At 42.1% G+C, this 25,794-nt stretch overlaps 1 protein-coding gene across 3 annotated transcripts in view; it reads right to left on the bottom strand.

Annotated features, from left to right (window-relative positions):
• mib1 (MIB E3 ubiquitin protein ligase 1) overlaps positions 1-25,794 on the bottom strand; it is a 95,561-nt gene that overhangs the window by 61,650 nt on the left and 8,117 nt on the right. For all 3 annotated transcript variants that reach the window (XM_089009163.1, XM_089009164.1, XM_089009165.1), the window contains exons 5-12: positions 23,615-23,681; positions 21,928-22,132; positions 21,665-21,848; positions 19,954-20,098; positions 19,745-19,878; positions 18,933-19,040; positions 18,656-18,853; positions 16,621-16,772 (exon numbers count right to left, since the gene is read on the bottom strand). In XM_089009163.1, the coding sequence (XP_088865289.1) occupies positions 16,621-16,772; positions 18,656-18,853; positions 18,933-19,040; positions 19,745-19,878; positions 19,954-20,098; positions 21,665-21,848; positions 21,928-22,132; positions 23,615-23,681 (1,193 nt within the window). The remainder of the gene's footprint in view (positions 1-16,620; positions 16,773-18,655; positions 18,854-18,932; positions 19,041-19,744; positions 19,879-19,953; positions 20,099-21,664; positions 21,849-21,927; positions 22,133-23,614; positions 23,682-25,794) is intronic.

The following is a 25,794-nucleotide window of genomic DNA, read 5'->3' as shown; positions in this document are numbered from 1 at the left end:
CTCCTCCTTTTTGGTATTCAGAGCATGCAATTGGTGGTCAGTTTTTAAAAATAGCTGGGCCAGACGTGCAACGTGGGCTATTTCAGGAGCCCGCCGCTCTAAGTGGCACTGCGCGGATGCACAGCTGAGACCCCTCTTTAAATGACTGTGGCTGGACGGTAATGGCTGATTACGTGCTGGGCAGGGAGCTGGTGCTTAATACGACTCAGCAGGGGTGTGACGGTAATGTAAAGCAAGCTAAATGGTCCTGCAAAATTGTCTGAGATGAAGATACGCGAGCACCTGTCCTGAGTCAGGGAGCAAATTGACGCAGCATGCAAAGGTGTATCTCTGATGAATTAACCTCCAAAGATAAACACACAAAAAGTGTCATACTGCTGAATTCGACCGGAATGGCTAAATCTAGAACTCATTGGATCAACGTGAATTATAAATTTAGGTAGCATGCTAACGTATATTCACTCGAATGATGATTCAACTGCAGAGGGCATATTCAATCTGTACAATATTAGTTCGCTGTAACCAGTCCAAAGGTTCATATATTATTTACACACATATTTACGTGGGAGAAGAGATGTGAGACAATCTCTTTTTGTCAATGGATGCTACAGCTTCGTGTTTGCTTTCAACATTTAGCTTGTAGTAGACGTGCACATTCTACCATGACATCCCCGATCCATTGGTAAAAGGGACGCTTTGATCCTCTCCTCTTTCATCTAGCTTCATGTGACAAAGAGGGTACAGAAAGTGCTGAAGAATGAAAGACTGTGTCTCTGTGTTGTCAAATTATTTGTTCTTTAGTTTTTTGTTCTTTTGACTTCAAGATGGTGCCGCGAGAGTGGCTGCCTTTCCAGCAGCTTTTTTTGTTGTTCTACTTTTATTCCTTTCATCTTCCTTTCATAAATTTGCTGCTGTGAAATTTAAATTTCTCCACCGAGAGACGAATAAGGGCAAATCCAATCCAATAATACAGAATAAAAATGTCAATTATTTGTAGACAGAAGAAAAAAAATATTTTAGAATGAAACTAGCTTCTCCATGCCTTGACAGCAGCTCCTGTATTTTGTATTTTGTATATTGCTGTGAAATGTAAATTTCTCCAGTATGAGACTATTAAAGGATAATCTAATCTAAAAAAATCCACTCTGCAAATGTAAAGTACCTTCTTCAATTGAAGGTGTGCATCACTCCGAAGCCATTTACAATCATCCTTTAATCTGTTGACCTAGAACTCCGCCATGATTTTGATGCCATTATGGATGATTGGGAAGTCATTGACTCTGCTAATTTGTAGTCGCGGCTGAGCTTCATATTATTTGTTATTTTGTTTTTACTTGTAGATGGCGCCGCGAGAGATGCTACCTTCACAGCAATTCCTATACAGCAGGGGTCGGGAACCTATGGCTCACGAGCTATATATGGCTCTTTTGATGATTGCATATGGCTCGCCGATAAATCTAAATACATATTCTCACGTTTTTCTGTTCATTTTCTGTTGGGGCTGCGGTTGGCGGAAAGCGCAGTTTTGATTGGATGACACTGACCTCGGTTGGCGGAAAGCGCAATTTTGATTGGATGACACTGGCTGTCAGTTGAAAAAGGTAAACGCCCCTTTAAATGAGCCTGACGAGTAAAAACAAACCACACTTCAGCTTGAATGCACCGGAGGATTCGCCTTTGTGGAGAGAAAAGGTTCTGATTCTAATTTGCAATGAAACAATACCATCGATGAAACAGTTGAATGTCAGTGACATTTTAACAAGCCCCATGTTAACGTTAGCATCAATATACTTCTGTGGGAAGTATGTTGCATGGCAAGTGTGGAAGCTAATGAGCCGGGTCCAGGCTAGCTAGCAGTAACTTTGCGTATGGACCCGACTTTCATTCCGATCTCTTGGTTGGATTTTATCAAATCATGAGGAACGGAAAACCATTCATGTTAACGGTGAGTACTATCACAAAGTTATTTTAAATAATACATTCTGTTATTTTGTTGAATAGTGGCTGCGCGTGCGTCTGTGTGTGTGTGTGTGTGTGTGTGTGTGTGTGTGTGTGTGTGTGTGTGTGTGTGTGTGTGTGTGTGTGTGTGTGTGCGCTGAGCTCGCCTGTTGTGGCTCTCACTGAAAAACATATCTAAATATTTTACTTTTATGGCTCTCTTACTAAGAGAGCCATAAAAGTAACCTGTTTGACTAAGAGTTAGAGAGTTTATTTTTACCACTCATTCTTTTTCCTTTTCTCATCCTTTCATAACTTTTCCAATCTGAATTAGAAATTTCTCCAATGTGAGACAAATAAAGGTTCTCACTTCATCTCATTTCGCAGCCCCCACTTTCTCTTTGTAAAGTGATGGACAATTTCAGCCTTCACAGACAGCGAGCGTTGTTTGTTTACCAGACGTCTTCAAACGATGTGCTGCCAGAAGTACTCAAATGTACAAGTTTAGCAGCAAAGTTGCTAAGGAATGGGGGAGGGGCATACTGCACATTTTGATCACACAGTTATGGTTTATTGTAACAAAGGCCGTCTCATTATTTTGTGTGAAAAGTCTGGTTGTCAAAAATTTCATTTTATAAAGGTGTGTGTTGTCAGCAAAATCTGCAAATGAAAATTAATTACGTGAAATTGGGACTTTGAAGTGTGAATGCTCTAAGGGCGAGGCTCCCCTCTCTCTCCCGGCAAATTGGCGTTTTTGTGTTTATTATGTTTGTTAAAGTCATTATGAGTGCCTTGCACGCTGGGTCCGAGAGGACAGTAATTCCATTTGTGCCGTATGTCATGCATATTAGCATATTTGACAATAAAGCTGACTTTGAAATGTAAAGTGTACGTTGTCTCAAGGTTTGACTGTATGTACTTTATTTTACATTTTATTTAAATCTTGTCATTAAAAACCTGCAAGGACAATTATGTAATATGCTGGGGGTACGATTAGGAGTCCCCACGAAACATATTAGAGAAGAAACAAAAGGCATACAAGTACTCCTTCACATTTCAGGTACAAGCATAACACGTGAGTGAGCACAGTCCAGCTAAAACAAATCTAAAAAGCTAAAAAAATGAAACCCATAGAACAGACGTGTGCGTAAATGTTTGCGCTGACGCAGGAACATCAGAGAGCACAGGACTATCGAGTGCCGAAATGCGCTTCGCTTGAATGGTCTTGCTCCAATCAAAACAATGAACTCAAACGCATGTTCGTTCCCTGTTGTCAATTAACATCTGGATTCATTTCAGGCAATTTTTAATCAACATTCCAGAGAAAATTTCAGGAAAATGTGAAAAATTCGGAATTCCGGGAAAATCCAGAGGACTTCATTTTCATTTCAACTTTCACATTTGTAGTTTGTGTATTTTTGTTCCAAAGTACAAAAGTTGAATATATATATAGTAAAGTCTCGATATATCGATATTCTCGGGAGTCGGAAAAAATATCGATATAACCGGACTATCGATATATCCGATCCTGCGGCATGTAAATTTTCTCCTTGCGTTCATAGAAATAGTATCGTAATAAGCAGTACTATCGATATAACCGATATCGATATAACGAGACTTTACTGTATACACAGTGGTACCTCGGTTCTCGAACGCCTCACTCTTCGAACAAATCGGTGTTTGAACAAAATATTCGAGATATTCTTGCTTCGGCGTTCGAACATCAATCGGTGTTCGAATGCCAATACGACGCGTGAGTGTGTACGCGAGGGTGGGGAGCTGAGAGGCGCACGGGTGTATCGCTCTCTCCGTGACCAACTGTTGTCGCGAGCGGACGTGCTGCGTTTTGCTCTAGCGTTTAATATAGGTGTACGAAGAGTTTTAGCCCCTAATCATGCCTCCAAAGAAAGTAAGTGCTGCTTAAAGTGACAAAAGAAAAGTAGTGCGTACAACTATTGCATTGAAGAAAGAAATACAGTAAAGTCTCGTTATATCGATATTCAAGGGAGTCCGAAAAAATATCGATATAACCGGGACTATCGATATATCCGACCCTGTTTGCATGTAATTTTCTCTGTGCGTGCGTAGAAATAGTATCGATATAACCGGGACTATCGATATATCCGATATCGATATAATGAGACTTTACTGTAATCGCAAAATATGAAGGAGGTGTGCGAGTGTCTGATCTGGCGAGGGAATACAGCATGGCGAAATCTACGATCCGTACGATATTAAAGAATAAGAAGGCTGTGAAATCTAGTGATGTAGCTGTGGGAGTGAGAGCAAGTGTCATTGGATAGATATTTTAAGAGAAAAGAACATCCTGCGTGGGTTTTCTCCGGTCCTCCGGTTTCCTCCCACACTCCAAAAACATGCACGGCAGGCAGATTGACCACTCCAAATTGTCCCTAGGTGTGAGTGTGAGAGTGACTGTTGTACGTCTTTGTGTGCCCTGCGATTGGCTGCCAACCAATTCAGGATGTCCCCCGCCTCGTGCCCGAAGACAGCTGAGATAGGCTCCAGCAACCCCCGCGACCCTAATGAGGAATAAGCGGTACGGAAAATGAGATGAGATGACAACACCCTGTAGCCGAGTCATCCGTCGCTGTCACGTTCCGAGCGAGAGTGACGGCAGCTGACTCGTCGGAACGTAGTGGAATGTTTGGGATCCCAAAGCAGACACGTACTACCCAAGCAGGATGTTTATTCACAAATAAAAGAAAACACGGCGAGTAAGAAGGCAGGGGCTGATCCGACCCGCTTACTACGCCAAAAAGCAAATGGCACACGAGGGTGCAAAATTACGCAATCCCGGAAGATGACATAAATTTACGGGACGCGGGGAAAATACCTCGGACCGGATACACTCGCGCATCGAAGGAAGAGTCCAGGTACGGTGGCGAGTTGAGGCAATCATCCGGCATTGGCGAGGTGATCGCGAACCGTATAAATGCCCCGTGTCCGTGATTAGAGAATGACAGCGGGTGGAGAACGGCCGGTGTTCGGAAAAAAAAAAAAAAAAATCACTTTTCGAACAGGGTCCCGGAACGAATTATGGTCGAGAACTGAGGTACCACTCTGTGTGTGTGTGTGTGTATAATATATATATATATATATATATATATATATATATATATATATATATATATATATATATATATATATATATATATATATATATATATATATATATATATATATATACGTATATAGACTGGCCGATTGAAAATTGGACAAGAGGTAAGATGAAACACCATCGCACAACAACTCATCCTGGTTATTACACAACCATCATGGCGCTAAATCGACACCCATTCGCTGCCACAAAGGGAGCAGAGGAATTACTACATGTGGTCGAGCCTGCTGTATGTGCATCGCCATATGAACGTTACAATGCAATCACAAACAGGGAAGTTACACAATTAAATGATGGAACGCGACCTTCCCCCTGTCTCCACAAGCATCCCAACATTTATGAGTTGTGGGCTATGAATCTGTAAACTGTTTACAGTTTTTGAGCAGGTACGAGCTACCAGCATCTCAGAGGGTAAAAGACACAGAGATGATCCAGCCTGAGATAGCTGTAAACACACTAGGTGGAGTGAGGTCTGCTGTCCAAAAACACTGTGACATATCCAGTATATATATCCCTAATGGGTCACTAGCAACTGTAAACATGACAGCAACGTGGAATAAGACAGAGGCACTGCTTCAGGATAAACTCGTAAGAAACTGTATTTGTCAAATCAAATAAAAGCATGTGACCTGCGAAGCAAAGGCAGATAGATTTCTTGCAAATTTCCCCAATGTGGGACAATGTAAAGGCTTTCTAGTTCTTTTTATTATCGAATAATTTGGTCCAACAATTTGTCATTGAATCACAAAAGCTCTGCAGCGTCACACGATAAAGGTCATCAAGGTCCAACAAACAATTGCATAACAATTTCTAATAATAGCTGGATCTTTTTGGATTTAAAATTGTTCAAATGCTAGCAATTTCAGCTATACAATAAATATTACCCTCTTTGTAATCCTTCATGAGAGCGGACTGATCATTTTTGTGATGAATCAAAAAAAAAATGGACTAATCATTGGTGTTTCAAAAACAACGGACACGTCGAGATGGTACTGAGCTGCAAAATATTTGTTTTCATGTGCATGAAGGTGAAAAACAGTAAAAAGCAGTGAAAAGTACTCAAAAGACATGGCTGAACGATGGCGGGAAGTGGCGGGCGTAAGTGACAACCATCTTGAAAAAGGTCTCGAAGGTTGGGGGCGGGTGCTCTGGGATACCGGATCCTATATGAGTCATTTGTGTTTTGCCATTTGTCAAATTCAGATAATGTCCTGTTTTCAAAGAAAGAGATGTATCTGTAAATATGTCTTGAAATCCAATAAACAAAATGACAGATTGAACAATGATTAAAATAATATTGACTTTATGCTCCAAATTAAAAGGTGCTCTTGCTGATGAGGCACGCCTTCAATGAATGGACTGTTTTTTATTTTTATTTTTTCATATATTGGGACCAATGCGTTATTAGAGTGGCGGCCCGGTAGTCCAGTGGTTAGCACGTTGGCTTTACAGTGCAGAGGTCGCCCGCTCCGGCTTCCCTGTGTGGAGTTTGCATGTTCTCCCCGAGCCTGTGTGGGCTTTCTCCGGGTCCTCCGGTTTCCAAAAACATGCATGGCAGGCAGATTGAACACTCCAAATTGTCCCTAGGTGTGAGAGTTACTGTTTTTGTCTTTGTGTGGCCTGCAATTGGCTGGCAAACAATTCAGGGTGTCCCCCGCCTCATGCCCGTAGATAGCTGCGATAGGCACCGGCACCCCCCAACCTACCCGCGACCCTAATGAGGAATAAGCGGTATGGAAAATGGATGGATGGATGGAAGACTAATTGACAATGCACCCACTCGATGGAGCTACGCTCAAGGAAATGCCAACAGAACAATCAAATATCAACCTATTTAATAAAGCACAACTCACTTAACCAACAGCAAGTTACACCAGTTAGTGCAAGATTTTATCATGTAGTGGAAACAGCCTGATAGTAAAACAGTAAATCACAACATAATCGTGCAAAGAAACAATAACTCTACTATGCCCTGGTCGGATCTTTATTCATTGACTTTTGCAGTCTGCACAGAAAGTGGTAGTCTTTTTGTTTGTAGTCTTGAGGAACTTGCTGTGAAACAGTGGTTCGTTTGCGGAGAGAGACGATGTGTGTGTGTGTGTGTGTGTGTGTGTGTGTGTGTGTGTGTGTGTGTGTGTGTGTGTGTGTGTGTGTGTGTGTGTGTGTGTGTGTGCGTGCGTGTGTGTGTGTGTGTCTGCGTGCGCATGCGCGTGTGTGTGTCTGCGTGCGCATGCGCGTGTGTGTGTGTGTGTGTGAACAACACGAAGTTTTCAGACCAAACAAAGTACCGCAAAATGCATTGTGTGTCCTTTCTCGGTCAGGGGCGTTCCTTTTGTGACGTGACGTCAGGAATCGTCACCAACTCAAAAACAAGACTTCCTGAATATTCAGCGTGTGTCTTAAAACGGAAAATATGGCTATCTGCGGTGGAATCTTTGTAAAATACGCTCAGTCGAAGTCATTTGAAGTCATTTTACAAATTATGGACACAACTTGTCCGGAGGCATCTGTTGTCCTTTAAGTTTAAACACTGTGTTGTACCCATATCTCTTGCAAGAAGACATTTTGGGTGTTGAAATATTACAGTCATGACCATACACAAGGTGCATTGGATTTAAGGCACACTGTGGCTTTTAAGAAAATGGCTGGCTTTTTGGCGCGCCTTTTAGTGCAGGAAATACGGTACTTGCATCGCTACAAAAATTATCTCTCACTTCACAGTTCAGGAATAAATCATTGACAATATGCTTGCATTTGGACTTTTTTCAGATGTATTTATTTTTAGAGTTTCTCTGTGTCACCGGCTGGATTTACTGTACACTGTGGGTCTGTGCCTGATGCATATTGAACACATTACATATCACATTTCTTGATTTTCTTAAACTGTTGAATATTTTTCATTTAAAATTGATCAAAATGACACAGAGCCTGCGCTATGACGAGAAGGTAATAAATTAATTTATTTTTTATTATAGGATGTTAGTAAACCTTGGGTATTGTCTAATTGACATGTGGTGGCTCATTTCGCTGCTGATTTAAATGAAAGCAAACTCCCACATGACTGCAATTATTTTGTAACACTCTGTTTAAAGTTCTGTTTCTACAGTTAATAAATGTTTACAGTTAGATTGCAACTAATTATTTGTTTACATTACATTAACAAAAATTGTGAGACATTCGCTTATCGCTGTTCTGCCTAATCGACATTGATGACACCTGGGAATGAACTTGAAACAATTTTACATCAGCTAAGAATGTGTGATACTACTGTATGTCGTTTGTTTCACCGGGTATTGTATAAAAGACTGTTGCAGATAACTATTTTGAAGTATTTTGGTGTTGGGGGTAGATTACAGTTGTTTAATCTGCGCACGCCAGAGTTCTCTTTTATATCCATTATCAAGAGGGCCTCATATCATAGAGCAATCTCCAAGAACGTTTTGCATATAAAAAAAAATAGCAAAAAATGAATAGCAAAGTAAACATCAAGGGAACTTAAAAAAAGCATTAAACTAAAACATCCCCCATCACATGGAAAAAGCACAGCAGGTGGGTAGTTTAGCCAGGAGGACAATATTTTAGAAGGCGTTAGGACTTGTGGACAGGCAGGCTCACTGATATTGGGGGAGCTGACGCGTGAAATAAAAGTAAATGGGCAAACGATATAGGGGGACGTGTATTTCTTGTCTGTGAGGTGAGCGGTGTACAGAAAGTGTATTAAAGCAAACACAAGTGCGGGAGCACGCACATGCATACACAGGTGAGCACGCGTGCACGCATGCACACACACACGCACGGCACACATACAAATATACACACACACAAAAGGGCCATGTCATGCTGCACTCCAGCATTTTTCATTTCCAAGTGCAGACAGTGCTCCAGTGGAACCTCCACTCCACAACAAACAGCTTCCTTAACAATCAGAATACTGCTGTACAATCATAAAGCACAACAAGCTGTTCACACTTTACACAAGTAAGCAATTTCAAGTTCACCTCTGCCAACATTAAACTTTCTTTCAATAAATACACTTTTTTAAGCCTGGAAGGTGCAGTGAATTGCTTTCCATTGAGGGAAGTGGGTGACTTCTTTCTTTCCTTTCCTCTTACTTTCATAACTTTGCTGCTGTGAAACGTAAATTTCTCCACTGCAAGACGAAAAAAGGTACATCCAATCCAATTTACCAGCACCCCATCACAACACATCTGGACAGGCAAGTTGAAAATAGGTGTCAAATAACCGCATTCGATTCAATTAATTAATGTGTGCTTTTTTGAATCTCCGCTCTTATTTATTTATTTTTGCTTCTGTCAGTGGGTTGCCCTTTTATAGTAAGCAGCCCTTTTGATGTGTTCGAATTGTTGAGGGTGGAGAAAACTGTCAATCATAGGCTAAAGAGGACATTGATTGGTTGCCATTATTTTGGGCTTGTTTAGCCAAAGGTGAAGCATTGGTGAGCACGTGAGGATTCGCTACACAATAAATGGAGAATTTACTTTCCAAAAACGCCTTGATGACACAATTGGTAAAGGTAGATTTTTGTGCCTAATTTGTAAGGAGTTTGCTTATCATCAAGGCAGCTACAAAAGCGAACTAACAGTGTTATTTCTGAAGTACGAAGTTAAAGCATTTTATTTATTATTATCTGAAGAAAGTTCAGTTTTGTGGGCGCCCCAGTAGTAGAGTGGTCAGCACGCCGACTTCACAGTGCAGAGGTCGTGAGTTCAAAATCCTGCTCTGGCCTCCCTGTGGGGAGTTAGCATGTTCTCCCCGGGCCCATGTGGGTTTCTCCAGGTCCTCCGGTTTCCTCCCATATTCCAAAAACATGCATGGCAGGCTGGTTGAACACTCCAAATTGTCCCTAGGTGTGAGTGTGAATGATTGTTTGTCTCTGTTTGCTCTGCTATTGGCTGACAACCAATTCAGGGTGTCCCCCACCTAGTGCCCAAGACAGCTGGGATAGACTCCAGCACCCGCCGCAACCCTCGTGAGGATGAAGCGGTTCGGATGATGAATGCAGTTCAGTCTTCACTACTTGTATTGCTCAGGAATTTGAATTTATTGTAAATGTATTATAATGTAGTGAATTTAAAATGAAAATAATTAAACCATAAGGTTTGTGGACAGGCAGGCTCACTGATATCACTTTATAGATTTGATGAAAAATAGATTAATTACATCAATTAATTACAGATCCAATTAACTGATCAGACTAATGTATAGCTGATAGCTCAACAGCACTACTTGACAATACACAAATTAGTAAAAGAAAAAAAGTTGTAGGAATGTTGACATGAACAAAGAAATTGCAAATAAATGCACCATGATGGCCCCCGAGCATCACCCATTCCCAATTTATGTACCGTATTTTCACGACCATAAGGCGCATATAAACGTCTCAGATTTTTTTGAAAATGTGCGGTGCGCCCTGTCGTGCGGATGTATTCGAGGCCACCATGAGGCGGACCTGGTAGAGAACATGAGGGGGGATGTGTGGGCGTGGTTTGTGTATATGTCATGATCTGGTTGGCGACTAACGGGGGGCGCTGTCAGCCCCGCCTGCACCTGCATAGGTGCTGGTCGTCCGATCAGATTGGCGTCCAACGGGTAGCGACGTCAGCCCTGCCTGCAGCCTCGCAGGTGCTGGTCGTTTTAATCACGGACACTGAAAATGACACCCGGCACGACCATCCGGTGTCGGTTCATTGTTTGCTGCATGTTTGTTGCATGCTTTGTCTGCAATCGCATGCATTGTATGCTGTGCATGTGTTTGTTTCACCTTGGCGGACTTTTACTTTTGGTCTTCTTTTTATACTTTGTATTTTTTCTGTTCAGATGATTTTGATGTTTTACATTTTGTTCCTGCTGACTTTTATTTCAATACAATTTGTCAAACAACCTCCTGCTCCCTCCTGCCTGCTTTTTGGGATCCACACCCGCCATCACCACCTTGCAAACCGTGACAGGATGAACCCACCAACCAGGTACATCGGACCCGTCTCATTTCCACCCTGAGCCTGGCAATGCTACGTCCACGTTAGCCCAAGCCTCGTCGAGTTTGAATTGCGGCACTCGACGAGCCGTAACGTCCACGTAAACGTCCGGCCGAGACCTCCTTCCAGGTGGCCATCCATGGTGACACTGGGTGTCTGGCAGTGCACGCCCACGTCCAGCCACGCTGTCGTCGTGCATGACGAATTGAGTCTCATCCACGACGAGCCGTGCAACGTCCGCGTCAACGTCAGTCCGAGACCCCACTCACCGCTGGATCCCGGAGCGGCTCAAGACTGGTCTCGTTTCCCCGGTGCCGGGCAGTTCACGCCCACGTCGGCGTCCGGCCGAGACCTGGTCCCATACGGCCGTACGGGGTGCCATTCTGCGCCTGGCAGTTCGACGTCCACGTTGAGCCATGCGCCGTCGCACTCACGCCCACGACGATCCGTGCCGCGTCTTCGTCCACCCCAGGCCGAGTGCCGTTCCCATCAGGCCGCCGCCCATCGTATGCTGGAGAGGCAGCGGTGGCCGTCTCCACCATTGTTCCCTGGCGAGTGGACCTTTTGGGAGACTGTTGGGACTTCTGGAAGCAGCCCCTTGATGGGGGGGTACTGTCATGATCTGGTTCGGCGACCAACGGGGGGCGCTGTCGGCCCCGCCTGCAATACAATTTGTCAAACAACCTCCTGCTCCCTACTGCCTGCTTTTTGGGATCCGCACCCACCATCACCACCTCGCAAACCGTGACAGTATACAAGAACAGGTATGTGCTTTATGCAGAACATTGCTGTTTTAACAACTCAGAAAATGGCAAAGAGACATGGTTATGAAGCTCAGTTTAAACTGAAGGCTTTCCAAGGAGGTCCGTCTTGGTGCTGGCATTTTATGAAACTGTGATGTTTTATGAAACGCTTTTTCATCCGGGCCAGGACTATGGCAGCGCAGCAACGTCCGGCGAATCATTCTGAAAAGCTAGCGAAAAGGCTTCGTTTCCTGTTGTGCTTGGCAACCATGCTAACGGAGGGAAACTCCCGCCGATGGTGATTTTTAAAAGAAAGACTTTGCCTAAAGAGACATTTCCAGCAGGCGTCATTATTAAGGCAAACAAAAAGGGCTGGATGTTACACCACAGTTTGCCAATGGATTGTGGATGCTTGGGGTAACGTGTCTGATGGCACGGTGGTTCGAGCTTTCGGAAAAGCCGGCATAATTTTCGAGGAGCCGCACAGCACAGAAAGCGACTGTGAGGAAAGCGAACCTGCCACGTTGGTTTACCACAGCTGTTCGATTCTGAGTCGGAGGATGAGGACTTTGATGGGTTTGATTACTGACTGTTACTGGTAATGTGCTTGTTTTTACAATGCCGATGCCTATTGAGTGATGATTACTAAATGTTCTTACTTTGTAATTAATAAATAAAGCACTACCAAAGTCAGTTTTGCTCCCGATCTGTTTTTATAAATACGCACACTTGTATGCCTGTGTGTAGTTGTGAGGCGGACGTACGTATGGCAGTAGGGGATATGTACCGGTATATAAAACTTGCGCCCTTTCATCCGGTGTGCCCAATGTGTATGTTAAATACAGAAATGGCACACATAAATGAGACTGCGCCTTTTCACACGGTGCGCCCTTTGGTCGTGAAAATACGGTACTTGGTTTTTTATTTGAGTTTTTTTTTTTTTCGGACAAAAAACCAAAGCCACGATCATGAAGCACCTTTTTTACAATCAAGATTACACTCTCTATACATGTAACTTTAATGGGAAATCTTTTTAATTTCCTTGCATTTTTTTTTTGTGCCCAGTTGATGAATGCGACGCCAAGGGATACACGAGTAGTGGCAATTGCGTTCAGGCAGAACTTCGACAGTTAAAATAATGCCAAGAAAGGAAGAAGGGAATACAATTGAGCGTGGGTCTGCAAACACACTCATCAATTCAGCAAGAACTTCAGTTATGGACCTATAGTAAAAATTTTATTTATAAGCGCCTTTCCGAACACTCAAGCACACTTTACAACCAAAAACAAGATTGCTGGTGAGATGTGGCAGCCAAATGTGCCATAGTGGCCGCCAAGAGCTCCAGCTTGTACACCTGATAACAGCGGGGTTCCATTTAATGCATTTGTGAGTTGAGGAACAAAAAAAAGGAGAACAATCAAAAATAAAAGGCCAATGCTCAGGACACATACATAACTATGGACAAGCACAACTGATAAGACTTAGGAGAGATGCTTTCGGCCTCAAGCACAACCAAGCACAATATTAGAACGCATCGCCTGTTAAGAAGAGAGAACCAGAGTATACCCCCACTGGGGAATTACAGTGATGTCAGACAGATGCTTAAAAAACAGATGTGACACGGTACAGCAGTGGAATCACTAAGGTCCAAGTGCTTTTTCTTTTGCCTTTGTTATTTAAAACAGAGCCTCTAGAGCAGGGGTGCTCATTACGTCGATCGCGGAGGTAATACTGGTCGATCGCAGCGTGACCGTAAAAAAAACATTTGTCAGCCTATCAAACGTCCAGTCACTTGATTGACATACAGGGCAACCATTCAGATGACAACTGAATTTTTACCTTTAGGTCGCCGTGCATGCGTAAACAACGGCGCTAACCGCAGCAAAATTTACAAGCTAGTCAGCGAATTACCTCAGATTTTAACCCCTTGCTAAAACATATGGTGATCAAAATGAGTGAGAAAGCGGGACCAAGTAAGGGGTCAAAACATATTATTTTCATACGGAATGGGAAAATGTGGAGCGCCATTTTCGGACTGTTCATGGAAAATACGACTTTGACTTCACGCCGAAAAGCCAGCTGAGAAAGAGAACGGTGGATGAACTAAAATCCCAGTTGTCCGGACAGCAGTCATTTTTGACTCAACATACTTCAAAAGCGAAAGTCGCCACAGAAGCATCGTGAGTCACGCCATCTTTAAAAACAATAAGTCCTTCCAAGACGGAGAGATGGTAAAGGAAGCATTCGTTGAAGCAGCTGACTCCTTGTTCAGAGACTTGGACAGTTCTGTAACTTACTCACACAGGAAAAGTACCCCAACTTGAGGAAATGTGCTACCTCCTGGACTGCATTATTCAGCTCCACTTATTTATGTGAGTCAGCCTTTTCCTACATGAAGATCATTAAGTCCAAATACCGTTCCACCATGAATGATGAACATTTGGAAATGTGTTTGAGGCTGGCTGTCAGCAGCTACTGTCCGGACTATGCATCCCTGGCTGATTCAATTCAGTGCAATTCATCAAAGTAAACTCAGGTAATTACAAAAAAATGTTAATAGTTATTTATTATGTTATGTATATGTAGTTATTATGTGTGTTGTGCAATATTGGCTTATTCAGTTATGCAAGGTACATCAACATACATTGTACATACAAAGAATCCTTAAAACATTTGAAAATAATTATGTTTTGCATTTTTGTCGTGGGTAGATCATTTTGACTTGGTAGTTTTTGTAAGTAGCTCGTATGCTGAAAAAGTGTGAGCAGCCCTGCTCTAGAGCAAGGTGTTCAAACATTTTGCAAAGGGGTGTTAAAAGATTCGCCGTGTTAAAAAATGTAGGTGGGCCAAACTTGCCGGACATTCTTTACATATTTTCCTGAGCATCTTCATCTTTATTAAGTTTATAGTTGCTTGTTCTGTAGCCACAAGGGGACACAAGCCAGTGTTTTATTGTGCGGTCCCAAGCCCAGTTGTGTCAGGAAGGGCATCTGACATAAAAGCTTGGCTAAAACAAACATGCGAATTAAACCTCGGAAGATGGAGGACGCTGATTCGCTGTGGTGACCCCTTGAAGGGAAAAGCCGAAAGGAAAAGAAGCTACAAATCTAACTCTTTAAAAACATCCACTGTCTCTTCACAGATGAGGCAGACACAGTTGTGTATTTCAGTGAAGAAATAGTCCAATTTCCACCCATCCTTGAACCGTCGGCCCTCGCAGTAAACTTTCCTCCTTTTGTTGATTGTCGCCATTTTAGAAAAATGGGGGGGCTCATTCAGTCAATTACTCATATACTAATTTGCCATTCCTACTTGACCCTCTAGATGGCAGCACTTACAAGCAAATAACACGACAGATGCTCCCCACCTTACGAACGAGATACGTTCGTAAGGTGAATTTGATCGTATGTTGCTTCAGTGCTATATTTTGTATGGAATGTATGTTTAAGTCAAACACTGAACGGGGAAGTATAAAACACAGACGCTCTAACAATCGTAAAATAAATTCACACCTACCATAGTACGACAACATATATCCTTGGTTCTTCAGTAAGCTATTACTGAAGCTGCTGGCACGTAATTACAGAATTACGTGCCAGCAGCTTTTTGTTCTCCTGGAGCGTTCTCCTGGAGCGTCAATTGGGAAGAGGGATTTCCACCCCTCCCGCATTGTCTACACAGCGAATCGGAAGCAAGCTCGGCACCTCCTCCTCAGAGCGTCAACTGGGAAGAGGGATTTCGTCCCCGCTCACATACTCTACGCGGCCAATCGTAAGCGAGCTCGGCAGATCGGGGCCTGAACTCGTTGGCAAAACTTCAGCTTAGCCAGCACTGATTGGTCAGCCCTGGTGTCAGTTGTGTAAACATCCAGCCATTGAAACCTCTAATGCAGGGCTGCTCACACTTTTTCAACACGGGAGCTACTTTTGAAATGACCAAGTCAAAATGATCTCATCTCATCTCATCTCATCTCATTTTCCGTAGCGCTTATTCCTCATTAGGGTCGCGGGGGTTGCTGGAGCCTATCTCAGCTGTCTTCGGGCACGAGGCGGGGGACACCCTGAATTGGTTGCCAGCCAATCGCAGGGCACACAAAGACATACAACAGTCACTCTCACACTCACACCTAGGGACAATTTGGAGTGGTCAATCTGCCTGCCATGCATGTTTTTGGAGTGTGGGAGGAAACCGGAGGACCCGGAGAAAACCCACGCGGGTCCGGGGAGAACATGCAAACTCCACACAGGGAGGCCGGACCGGGACGCGAACCGGCGACCCCTGCACTGTGAAGCCGGTGTGCTAACCACTGGTGAAGATCTGTACTGCCCAATGTATTAATTTTACATTTCGGCGAGACGTTATTGCTTTTATGACTGAGGCTGCGAGCCGTATGATAATTGACCACAGGCCGCATTTGGCCCCCAGGCCGGACTTTGGACATGCCTGCTCTAGAGTTAATAGTTTTTTTTTGTGACAATATGTTATCCCCATTATGAAATGAGGGCAAATTGGAAGAAACCGCCGTTCAATTATGAAAGTTGCACTGTTGGACTGTGCTTTGAAAGCAAACCCATCAGGATGAGAAAGCACACTGAGATGTGTTCTATTCCAATTAAAGGCGTTGTCAGCAATACTGATCATCCCAGAGGTAATTGCTTTTCACACCTCTGTTAGTTGTCAGTTTATTTATATAACTTGAGCGTTAGGAAAAAAAAAAAATCAAATCAAAGTAAGAATGTGACATGGGATTTGCTTGGTTGCTCCTTGTGCGTGGCAAGCAAACATTGGCAGTGGAGTCTCGTACCTGGGGTTTCCCCGCAGAGCGGCGTGGTGCAGGGCATTGAAGCCGTTGTTGTTGGTGATGGTGACGTCGGCGCCCGCCTCCAGCAGCACAGAAAGCATGTCGTCCCGCTTCTTGCTGATGGCATCGTGCAATGGCGTGTCACCTTCAGAGTCCTGGATGAAAATGGATTAGGTTATAGGTGACATATCTTACAATACAAACACATCTCTAAAGTAACAGGCTAAGTTCTGCAAGACTGAGACAATGTGGTGTACAATGTACAAGTCACTGACTGTGTGCAGTTTACATTATGTCTGTAATGACATATGTCGCGACAAGAGGACACCAAAGCCTGGCCTCAAAGTGAAACCAGTCCCTGGTGTACTCACTAGACTAGATAAGAGGTGAGCAAACTTTTGGACTCGCGGGCCACAATGGGTTCTAAAATTTGACAGAGAGGCCAGGCCAGGAGCATTTGGAGGGAGTGTTTGGGTCGGATATACTAAAGCATGAAATGTAGTGTGTGCAAACCTCATAGCACAGTAAGAACACTACAAGCCAATTTATTAACTGTCTTTCAAATGTGAAAAATAGCCCATATCAGTTAATAAATTTGTCTCAAGGCATATGCAAGATATGGCATTTACATTCTATTTCGCAGATACTGGGAGGAGGAAATGCAAGTAGATTAAAATAACATATGCATTGTGATTTATCAAGATCGCGTCTGTTTTTAATACGTTTCAATTGAAGGTGCAAAGTTAAAGAAATCAACATTTATTGAAAAATGGAATAACTTTCAACATTCAAAACATATTATTACACAACGAAATACCCAAGCTCAATAATATCTACTTGTGTTAAACTCCGCAAAATCATGGATGGATTGTCCTGACAGCGCGCTCTGCAAACTCACCACGGACGCCCTCGCCTTCACGTGCAAACAGTACATGTGTATTGTTGCCAAGCACACAGACACATAGGCTGCATTAAATATCCTAACGGCAGCTGAAATTTGCATACTCGGCACAACAGCCAGTCAGAAGCCTGCTTCTTTCTTCCGGACTTTCCCTAACGCTATAAGGTCGTGCATTTGCATATAATTTTCCAAAGTCGTGCACAGAACCTCAGTCCCAGAAGAAAGATTCAAAAGAAGCTAACACAATTTATGACGCTACAAAATGTAAACATACAAACAAATGTAAATATACCGTGACTGTAAAGTGTACTTGAGAGTTTTGAAAGGCACTTAGTCGCTTGTAGCAGACAACGCAACGCAAACATTGCATTGCGGACAAAAGACAACTGGAGCAAAATCTACAACAAGGGATATTTACCGTAAATTAAGCAAGGGAGCATTTATGGTAGGTACATCCTTAATTTAAAAAAAATCATTTATACTTTGCAAAAATTGTTTTTTTTTGCCATTAGTCATCTAATTGTGTTTCAAGTTGTGAATAACGGGGCAGGCAACTTTATGGCTGTTTTTTTTTTGCAATTAGTCGTCTCATTGTGTTTCAAGTTGTGAAAAATGGGGCAGGCAACTTTATGGTCAGGCAACTTTTTAGAGTTGTCTGCGCTGACGTCCGCAAACTTTTTGTCATGAGTTTCAGACACTGTTTTTACTATAGTTTGGACAAGTTCGTTGGGCCGGATTAAAAAGCCTAACAGGCCGTAGTTTGCCCATGTCTACACTAGAGGGATGTTTAAGTGACACTGAGCCTATGTTAGCCTGGGCTATGAAAGAAAAGAAATCTTTGTAATCACTAAGTGGCCGTTAAAAAAAATAGAATCAGTCTAATCAATCATCTGTTAAGTATGATGAAGTGATATTAAAAATTGTAAATCAATTTGTTGTGTTTAAGGTTTAAAACGAGAAAAGCAAGTAAAAACTTAAGGTTTTCCACCGTTTGTGGCGGGAGTCCATCCCTCGCCCCAGTAAATAGTGCGTGATAATGAGTCACAACACCTAGGAACTCTGAAAAAGCGAAACAGTTCAGAACAGATGAAGATGTAATGAGAATTATTAAAGGTACTAAAAGGTGCTGACGGATACCTGGAGGCTTGGGTGGCAGCCAAAGTCCAGCAATGTTTTGACCACCTGGAGGTGTCCCTTGTTGACAGCTATGTGCAATGGCGTCTGCCTGCGCTTGTTTCTGGCGTTCAAATCGGCTCCGCCACGCTGCAACACCTCAATGACTGAGCCCTCGTCACCGAAGGCTGCATGGTGCACTGCTCGATCTCCATCTTTGTCCTGAGTCGAATAAATCACAAGCAGTAAGTTGTAGTGTAGGTTGAGGGGAGCATGAAAATTCAATCTTAGTTATCACAACCTCTGCCTCGAGATCAACGTTGTGCTTTAGCAGAAGCTTGAGAACGTCCACGTGACCATTCTGACTGGCTGCCTGCATTGCAGTGTGTCCAGCACACTGTCCGTTCACCTGAAATAAACAAAAACAGTGGTCAGGCTGCAACAAGTCCTTAAGTAATTTGAGTACTTAATTTTAACTGAGCAGTAGCTGAAGAAGATCCGATCAGCCGGAACAAGGAAGTGTGTTTAGTATTGGAAGTCTCAGCGGTTAACCAAGAACTTTCTGTTTGGGGCTTGCACGACTCTTTGATACAGAATAAGATGCCATGTTTTACGAGCTGGATAGAGTTTGCACTGCCATGCTTCATGAGCACACAGCTAAAAAACGAACGAGCGGAAATAAATATTCATGTAGACTCATGGGAGAGTCCAGAAGAATCCCTTATTTGTCCTGGCAGGCAGATCACGGTCATGCTTTGTGTGCTCAGCTTTGAACAAATAATTCAAATCAATGGCAGGCAAGCAGGCAAAGGACCAGCATTTAACACACACACTAAAACTTTTGTCAGTTAAGTCAACAGTGCAAAGAAACTTTAATCAGCAATACTCTACATCGGCTGACGTGAGTCAAACAGGTGCCAATTTTTTTGCGTTACTTCTGTAATGCTTGCTGTATTGCTGCTGCGTTACAGGCGTGACACGACACGTTAAAATGCAAGTCAGCTGTATCAAAATGAAATTACTCGTAGCTATTATAAAGAAATAATGAGCGTTGGGGTGGGAGCCTACTAAAGTGCCAGAAGCCCATTGAACCAAGACAATATATGAACTTACGTCAACATCAGGTCTCTTCAAAATGTCTTCGACCTTGGCTAGATCTCCATTGGCGGCTGCTTTGACCAGCTCCTCGTTGATGTCGCCTGACTCCTGTGTCTCAAACAGTTTCTTCAACAGCTGGGAGAGTCGCTCTGGATGAAGAAGCGAGGATCATCATAAAGATTCATTCTGTCAAAGCGTTTACGCAAGATGATACTGGCACAAACCTCCAGAGGCATTGCTAACGGCGGAGCCTGAGGGAGCGATCTTGGTGACGGCGGCAGGATTGTAGGTCCACGACGTTCCGCACACCTCCACCTTCAAGTCGCTGTCAGAATAGATCTGCTGCACACGTCCCACCTTCCCCAAAGTCTGTTGTGCCAGAATGTGCAAGAAAACCCATTAGAATAGTTGTCTTATCTGCATACATATATACATATATACATATATACACATATATTGGATTGGATTTGCCTTTATTAGTCTCGCAGTGGAGAAATTTACATTTCACAGCAGCAAAGTTATGAAAGAATATATATATATATACATATATACACATACATATATATACACATACATACATATATATATATATATATATATATACATATATATACACATACATACATATATATATATATATATATATATATATATATATATATATATATATATATATACATACACACACACACACATACATACACACACACACACACCACATACAGTAAAGTCTCGTTATACCGATAGTACCGCTTATTACGATACTATTTCTATGAACGCAAGGAGAAAATTACATGCGCGCAGGATCGGATATATGGATAGTCCGGTTATATCGATATTTTTTCCGACTCCTGAGAATATCGATATAACGAGACTTTACTGAGTGTGTGTGTGTATATATATATATATATATACTGTACTGTATATATATATATATATATATATATATATATATACTTTACTGTATATATATATATATATATATATATATATATATATATATATATATATATATATATATATATATATATATATATATATATATATATACACAGTAAAGTCTCGTTATATCGATATCGGATATATCGATAGTCCCGGTTATATCGATACTATTTATATGCACGCACTGAGAAAATTACATGCAAACAGGGTCGGATATATCGTTATTTTTTCGGACTCCCTTGAATATCGGTATAACGAGACTTTACTGTATATGGGGGTTTTACAAAAAGGGACCCTTCTCCAGTATTGAAGCTACTCTGAGCAGAAAAGACATAGTTAAAAATAAACATACTGAAAAAAAAATCAATCTCCCAATCCAAGAGCAGTTTGTGTGTGTGTGTGTGTGTGTGTGTGTGTGTGTGTGTGTGTGTGTGTGTGTGTGTGTGTGTGTGTGTGTGTGTGTGTGTGTGTGTGTGTGTGTGTGTTCCTTCTTACATTTTAAGATAGGGATGGGAAACCGGATGCCCTCAGGCTCACAAAACCTTTTACACTATTTGTTTTTACCCACACCAAATTCTTCAAATGATGTTGAGTGTAATTGAAATGTATTGCTTTATTTTACAGATAATCCATAAAATATATTTAAATAAAGAGCAACAAATTGAGATCAGACATATAAAGTATATTACATAAATGGAAAAGAATAATGTCAAGAAACGTTAAAATTTTAATGTATGGAGACTTATGGAACAGGCAATTTAGTGAAAATTCTAATATTATAATAGTATAATATTGACACATACTTTGCATGTATGCAAATATTTAAAAAGCCATTTTTGTGATACACTTGGTTCAGTATTGTGTGGTCCTAAGTGCAAAACTGGCATTGATGAAAGATTGTGACCCTCTTCAGCTTTAAAAATCACACATTTGTGGATTAAGAAAAGAAAAAAAAAATCACCACACATTTCCCCTGCACAAGACAAGACTTACAGGCAACATGGCCTCGGCCCACTCCCCGTGGCCTTTTTGTAGCAACTTGATGCGGTCGATGTCATAGCAAATCTGAACCAGGTCACCCACCAAGAACTGGGAAGTACCTCCTTCCGCTCCAGCGGCCACTTCCCCACTGCGCACTACATTGGCTTTTGTGAGCACAGCAGGGTTGAACGTCCACCTGTGGACAGGAAAATATACTTGATTCACTGAGCCATTCCGTTTGATTTCACTTTGAGTAACAGAACCTGAGCACTCACCTGTTCCCGCTGGGATACTGTACCACAATGTCGTGATCTTCGTCGATGCCGCACACTGTGCCTGTGGTGGTGAGTGTCTCAAACATGCCATCGGTCCAGCCACCATGGCCATGCTGCAGCGACTGGACAATCTCAAGGTCCAGGTCGATGTTGACCAGGTCCCCAATCTGGAGCCCGCCAGGATTCCTATTGCCATTTTGCTCACCTAATAGAAACACAAAAGAAAACCCAACCTATTTCTCGATACATATTTTTTCAAACACTATAATAATAATATAATAATACTTATAATACCTCACTGGCCGCTCACAGTTTATCCAAATTACCTCATTCACTTCACGGTCCTCCCCTGTGTCTTCTGGTGTGCCCCAAGGTTCTGTCCTGGGGCCCCTTCTCTTTATTATATACCTTCTTCCCCTTGGTGATATCTTCCGCAAAATTGGAATTCATTTTCACTGCTTCGCGGATGACACCCAGCTCTACCTCTCCAGTAAACCCGACGCCTCTCTTCCACCTGCATCCCTTACACTTTGCCTCTCAGAAATCAAATCCTGGTTTTCTCATAACTTTCTCAAACTAAACAGCGAAAAAACTGAACTTCTCCTTGTCGGTACAAAATCCACCCTTCACAAAGCAAACAGTTTCTCTCTCACCATTGACAATTCTACCGTGTCCCCCGCCCTTCAGGTTAAGAGCCTGGGTGTCATCCTTGATAGCACACTATCTTTTCACTCCCACATAAATAACATAACCCGGTCTGCATATTTTCATCTCCGCAATATCAATCGTCTCCGTCCCTCTCTCACCCCTCACACCACTGCTATCCTCGTCCACAGTCTCGTCACCTCCCGTATCGATTATTGTAATTCACTTCTTTTCGGGGTCAATCAAAAATGTCTCCATAAACTCCAACTAGTCCAAAATTCCTCAGCCCGGATCATCACAAAAAACCCCTCATTTCACCACATCACTCCTGTCCTCCAACAGCTCCACTGGCTCCCTGTTAAACTCCGTATTGAATTCAAGATACTTCTGTTTACATTTAAAGCCATTCATAACCTTGACCGCCCCTATCTGTCTGACCTAATTCAAATCTCCGTTCCTACTCGGGCCCTCAGATCCTCTTCCTCCCTCCACCTCTACACGCCCTCTGCCCGTCTCACAACGATGGGGTGCAGAGCTTTCAGCCGCTCCGCTCCTAAACTCTGGAACTCACTTCCACCCAACATCCGCAACATTGACTCCCTTCCTACTTTCAAATCTCACCTGAAAACCCACCTCTTTAAACTTGCTTACATGGTCTAATTTATTATGCTGTTTTATTATTTATTGCTTTATGCATGATTTTACTGTTTTGTGTGTTGTCTTTGTTGTAAAGTGTCCTTGAGTGTTCAGAAAGGCGCTTGTAAATTAAATGTCTTATTATTATTATTATTATTATTGTAATATTTACTACTGGGGCCAAAATGTTAATGGCATCATTTAACCTGAAGGTCATATAATTTAGACCAGTATTGTAGTAGAGAGAAAGAAAAAAACTGAAACTGCTGAAACCAGAGAAGGTGGTGCTACCACCTTGTGGTCATATGTGCTTACTAATATCAGAACGTCTCTGCCCTTGGATTTGCTGAAGCATGAGTGAGAAAGTGCCTAATCATGTCAAAAACAAGGCCCCTGGCTTACTTACCCAAAACAGGACAGTGGTCTCTGTAAAAGGAACCTCCTTTGGCATCCTGGACACATTTCAGGTCCGACTGAGGGAGAAAAAAAAAGCAAAGATTCTTTAGCAATGGTTCTATTGAACATCAGGGGTTCAGGGAATCGCTCACAGTGATGAGATGCCCGCTTGGCCATCACTTGCTGGTTCACTTTGTGCAGTTAAAAAAAACTATACTTTATAGTTCTACTAATTATGTTTACATTTTTCTGTATTCAATCAATGCATTTAAAAAAAAACAAAAAAAATAATATTTTTTTATTTTTCACAATGAAGGGTTTGGTGAATGTGCGTATAAACTAATTGAATTTGGGACCACTAAAAAAGTTAAGAACCACTGCTCAATACATCAGTTGCCCGTGGGGGAGGCACAAGCATGGAAAATAAAAACACACAATAGAGCCACTTAAAGGACAACCGACACAATTTTTTTGTTTCCTAAATGACATCAGAAAAACGTTTTATAGCATCTAAAATACCCAAAACACGCAGGCTGATATTTTTAGTCAAATGAAAAACGACTTCAAAATGAAACCGGAAACGGCCAGTCTCAGAAGGTCACGCCCCCTTATTCGTGACGTCAAGCCAAGACGTCTTGCCTTGCTCGAGAATCAAAACAATGGCTTCAGATTCGGAGAAGATGCTTTCTTGTTACTCATATGATTCAAATACAGTAAAGTCTCATTATATCGATATCGGTTATATCGATAGTACTGCTTATTACGATACTATTTCTATGAACTTAAGGAGAAAATTACATGCCCACAGGATCGGATATATCGATAGTCCGGTTATATTGATATTTTTTCCGACTCCCGAGAATATCGATATAACAAGACTTTACTGTAGTTCTGAAGAGGAAAGCATTAATGTTTGCAATCGATTAAAGGAGTCCTTCCATATCAATTCGAGCCATCAATGACAGCATGTAGTGTCCTAGAAAATGCAAAAGATGGCGCCCAAGCTCCGTTGGAAATGGGCTGATTTGTCTGCTGGGAATTTGTGTCAGCGAATATCAAATGGTAGTCTTGGTGCAACGCAATGAATGACCATCACGTTATTTATGTTTTCCGTCTAATTTCGCCATCAACACGGATCAACACGAAGTTTTCAGACCAAACAAAGTACCGCAAGATGCATTGTGTGTCGCTTTCTCTGTCAGGGGGCGTCCCAAATGTGACGTCACGAAGGGGATCGTCATCAACTCAAAAAAAAGACTTCCTGAATATTCAGCGCAAATCTTAAAACGTAAAATATAGCTATATGCGGTGGAATCTTTGTAAAATACGCTCAGTAGAAGTCATTTGAAGTAATTTTACAAATTATGGACACAACTTGTCCGGAGGCGTCGGTTGCCCTATAAGGGACTGCTGCAAGAGGGTGTTTGCTGAGAGCAACATTTCAGCAACATGGCTCAGAGATAAGAGATAAAGAAATACGTTGTGGGACAATGTGGATGTGTGGCAGAGATCAAAGAAAGACACATTCCTGCTATGAGAACATCCACATCCATCATCTATTATTTTGACTTCAAGATGGCGCTTCGAGAGTGGCTGCCTTTCGAGCAACTTCTACATTTTGTTTTTCTACTTCTTCTCTTTCCTTTTCTCTTCCTTTCATAACTTTGCTGCTGTGCATCTCAGAAATCCACGATTTATGATTATGTTAAGAGGGCCTTTATTTTAGACGTACATAACACCGTATGCCTTTCAAGTTTCAAACATCAGTTCACCAAGAAAGGACTGTATCTTATTTTTGGCTTTGGCTTTTGTGTGCCTTGCTAGCAATTCAAAAAAGGCCTGTGTGAAGTTAGCGAATACGCTTGGAAATTGCTTGAATAAGCTGCATTTAAAAGCTATGCGAAAGGTATCCAACTGCTTTTGTTACCAAAGCATTTGACCACCATTAACTCCTTTTTCAACGTAAGAAAAAAAATATATATATATAGTGGAATGAATTAAAATATTTGGGCAATTATGTTCAACGGTTCACCCTTATGTCCCATTAAGATTGTTGTATTGTTTCATTTCATCATCAGCAGTTAACCCAGTTCTACAAGGGTAACAATTTTAAGGATAACTAACAATGGAGGTAGTTTCACCCAGGAATGAATTAGCTGGTACTTGTAATTAGAATAACTTGTGTTCAGC

Source organism: Hippocampus bargibanti, linkage group LG11 (assembly GCF_051943395.1).
Source record: "Hippocampus bargibanti isolate YZ-2025 linkage group LG11, ASM5194339v1, whole genome shotgun sequence".
Classification (NCBI taxonomy): domain Eukaryota; kingdom Metazoa; phylum Chordata; class Actinopteri; order Syngnathiformes; family Syngnathidae; genus Hippocampus; species Hippocampus bargibanti.
This window is presented reverse-complemented; position numbering and strand designations above follow the sequence as displayed.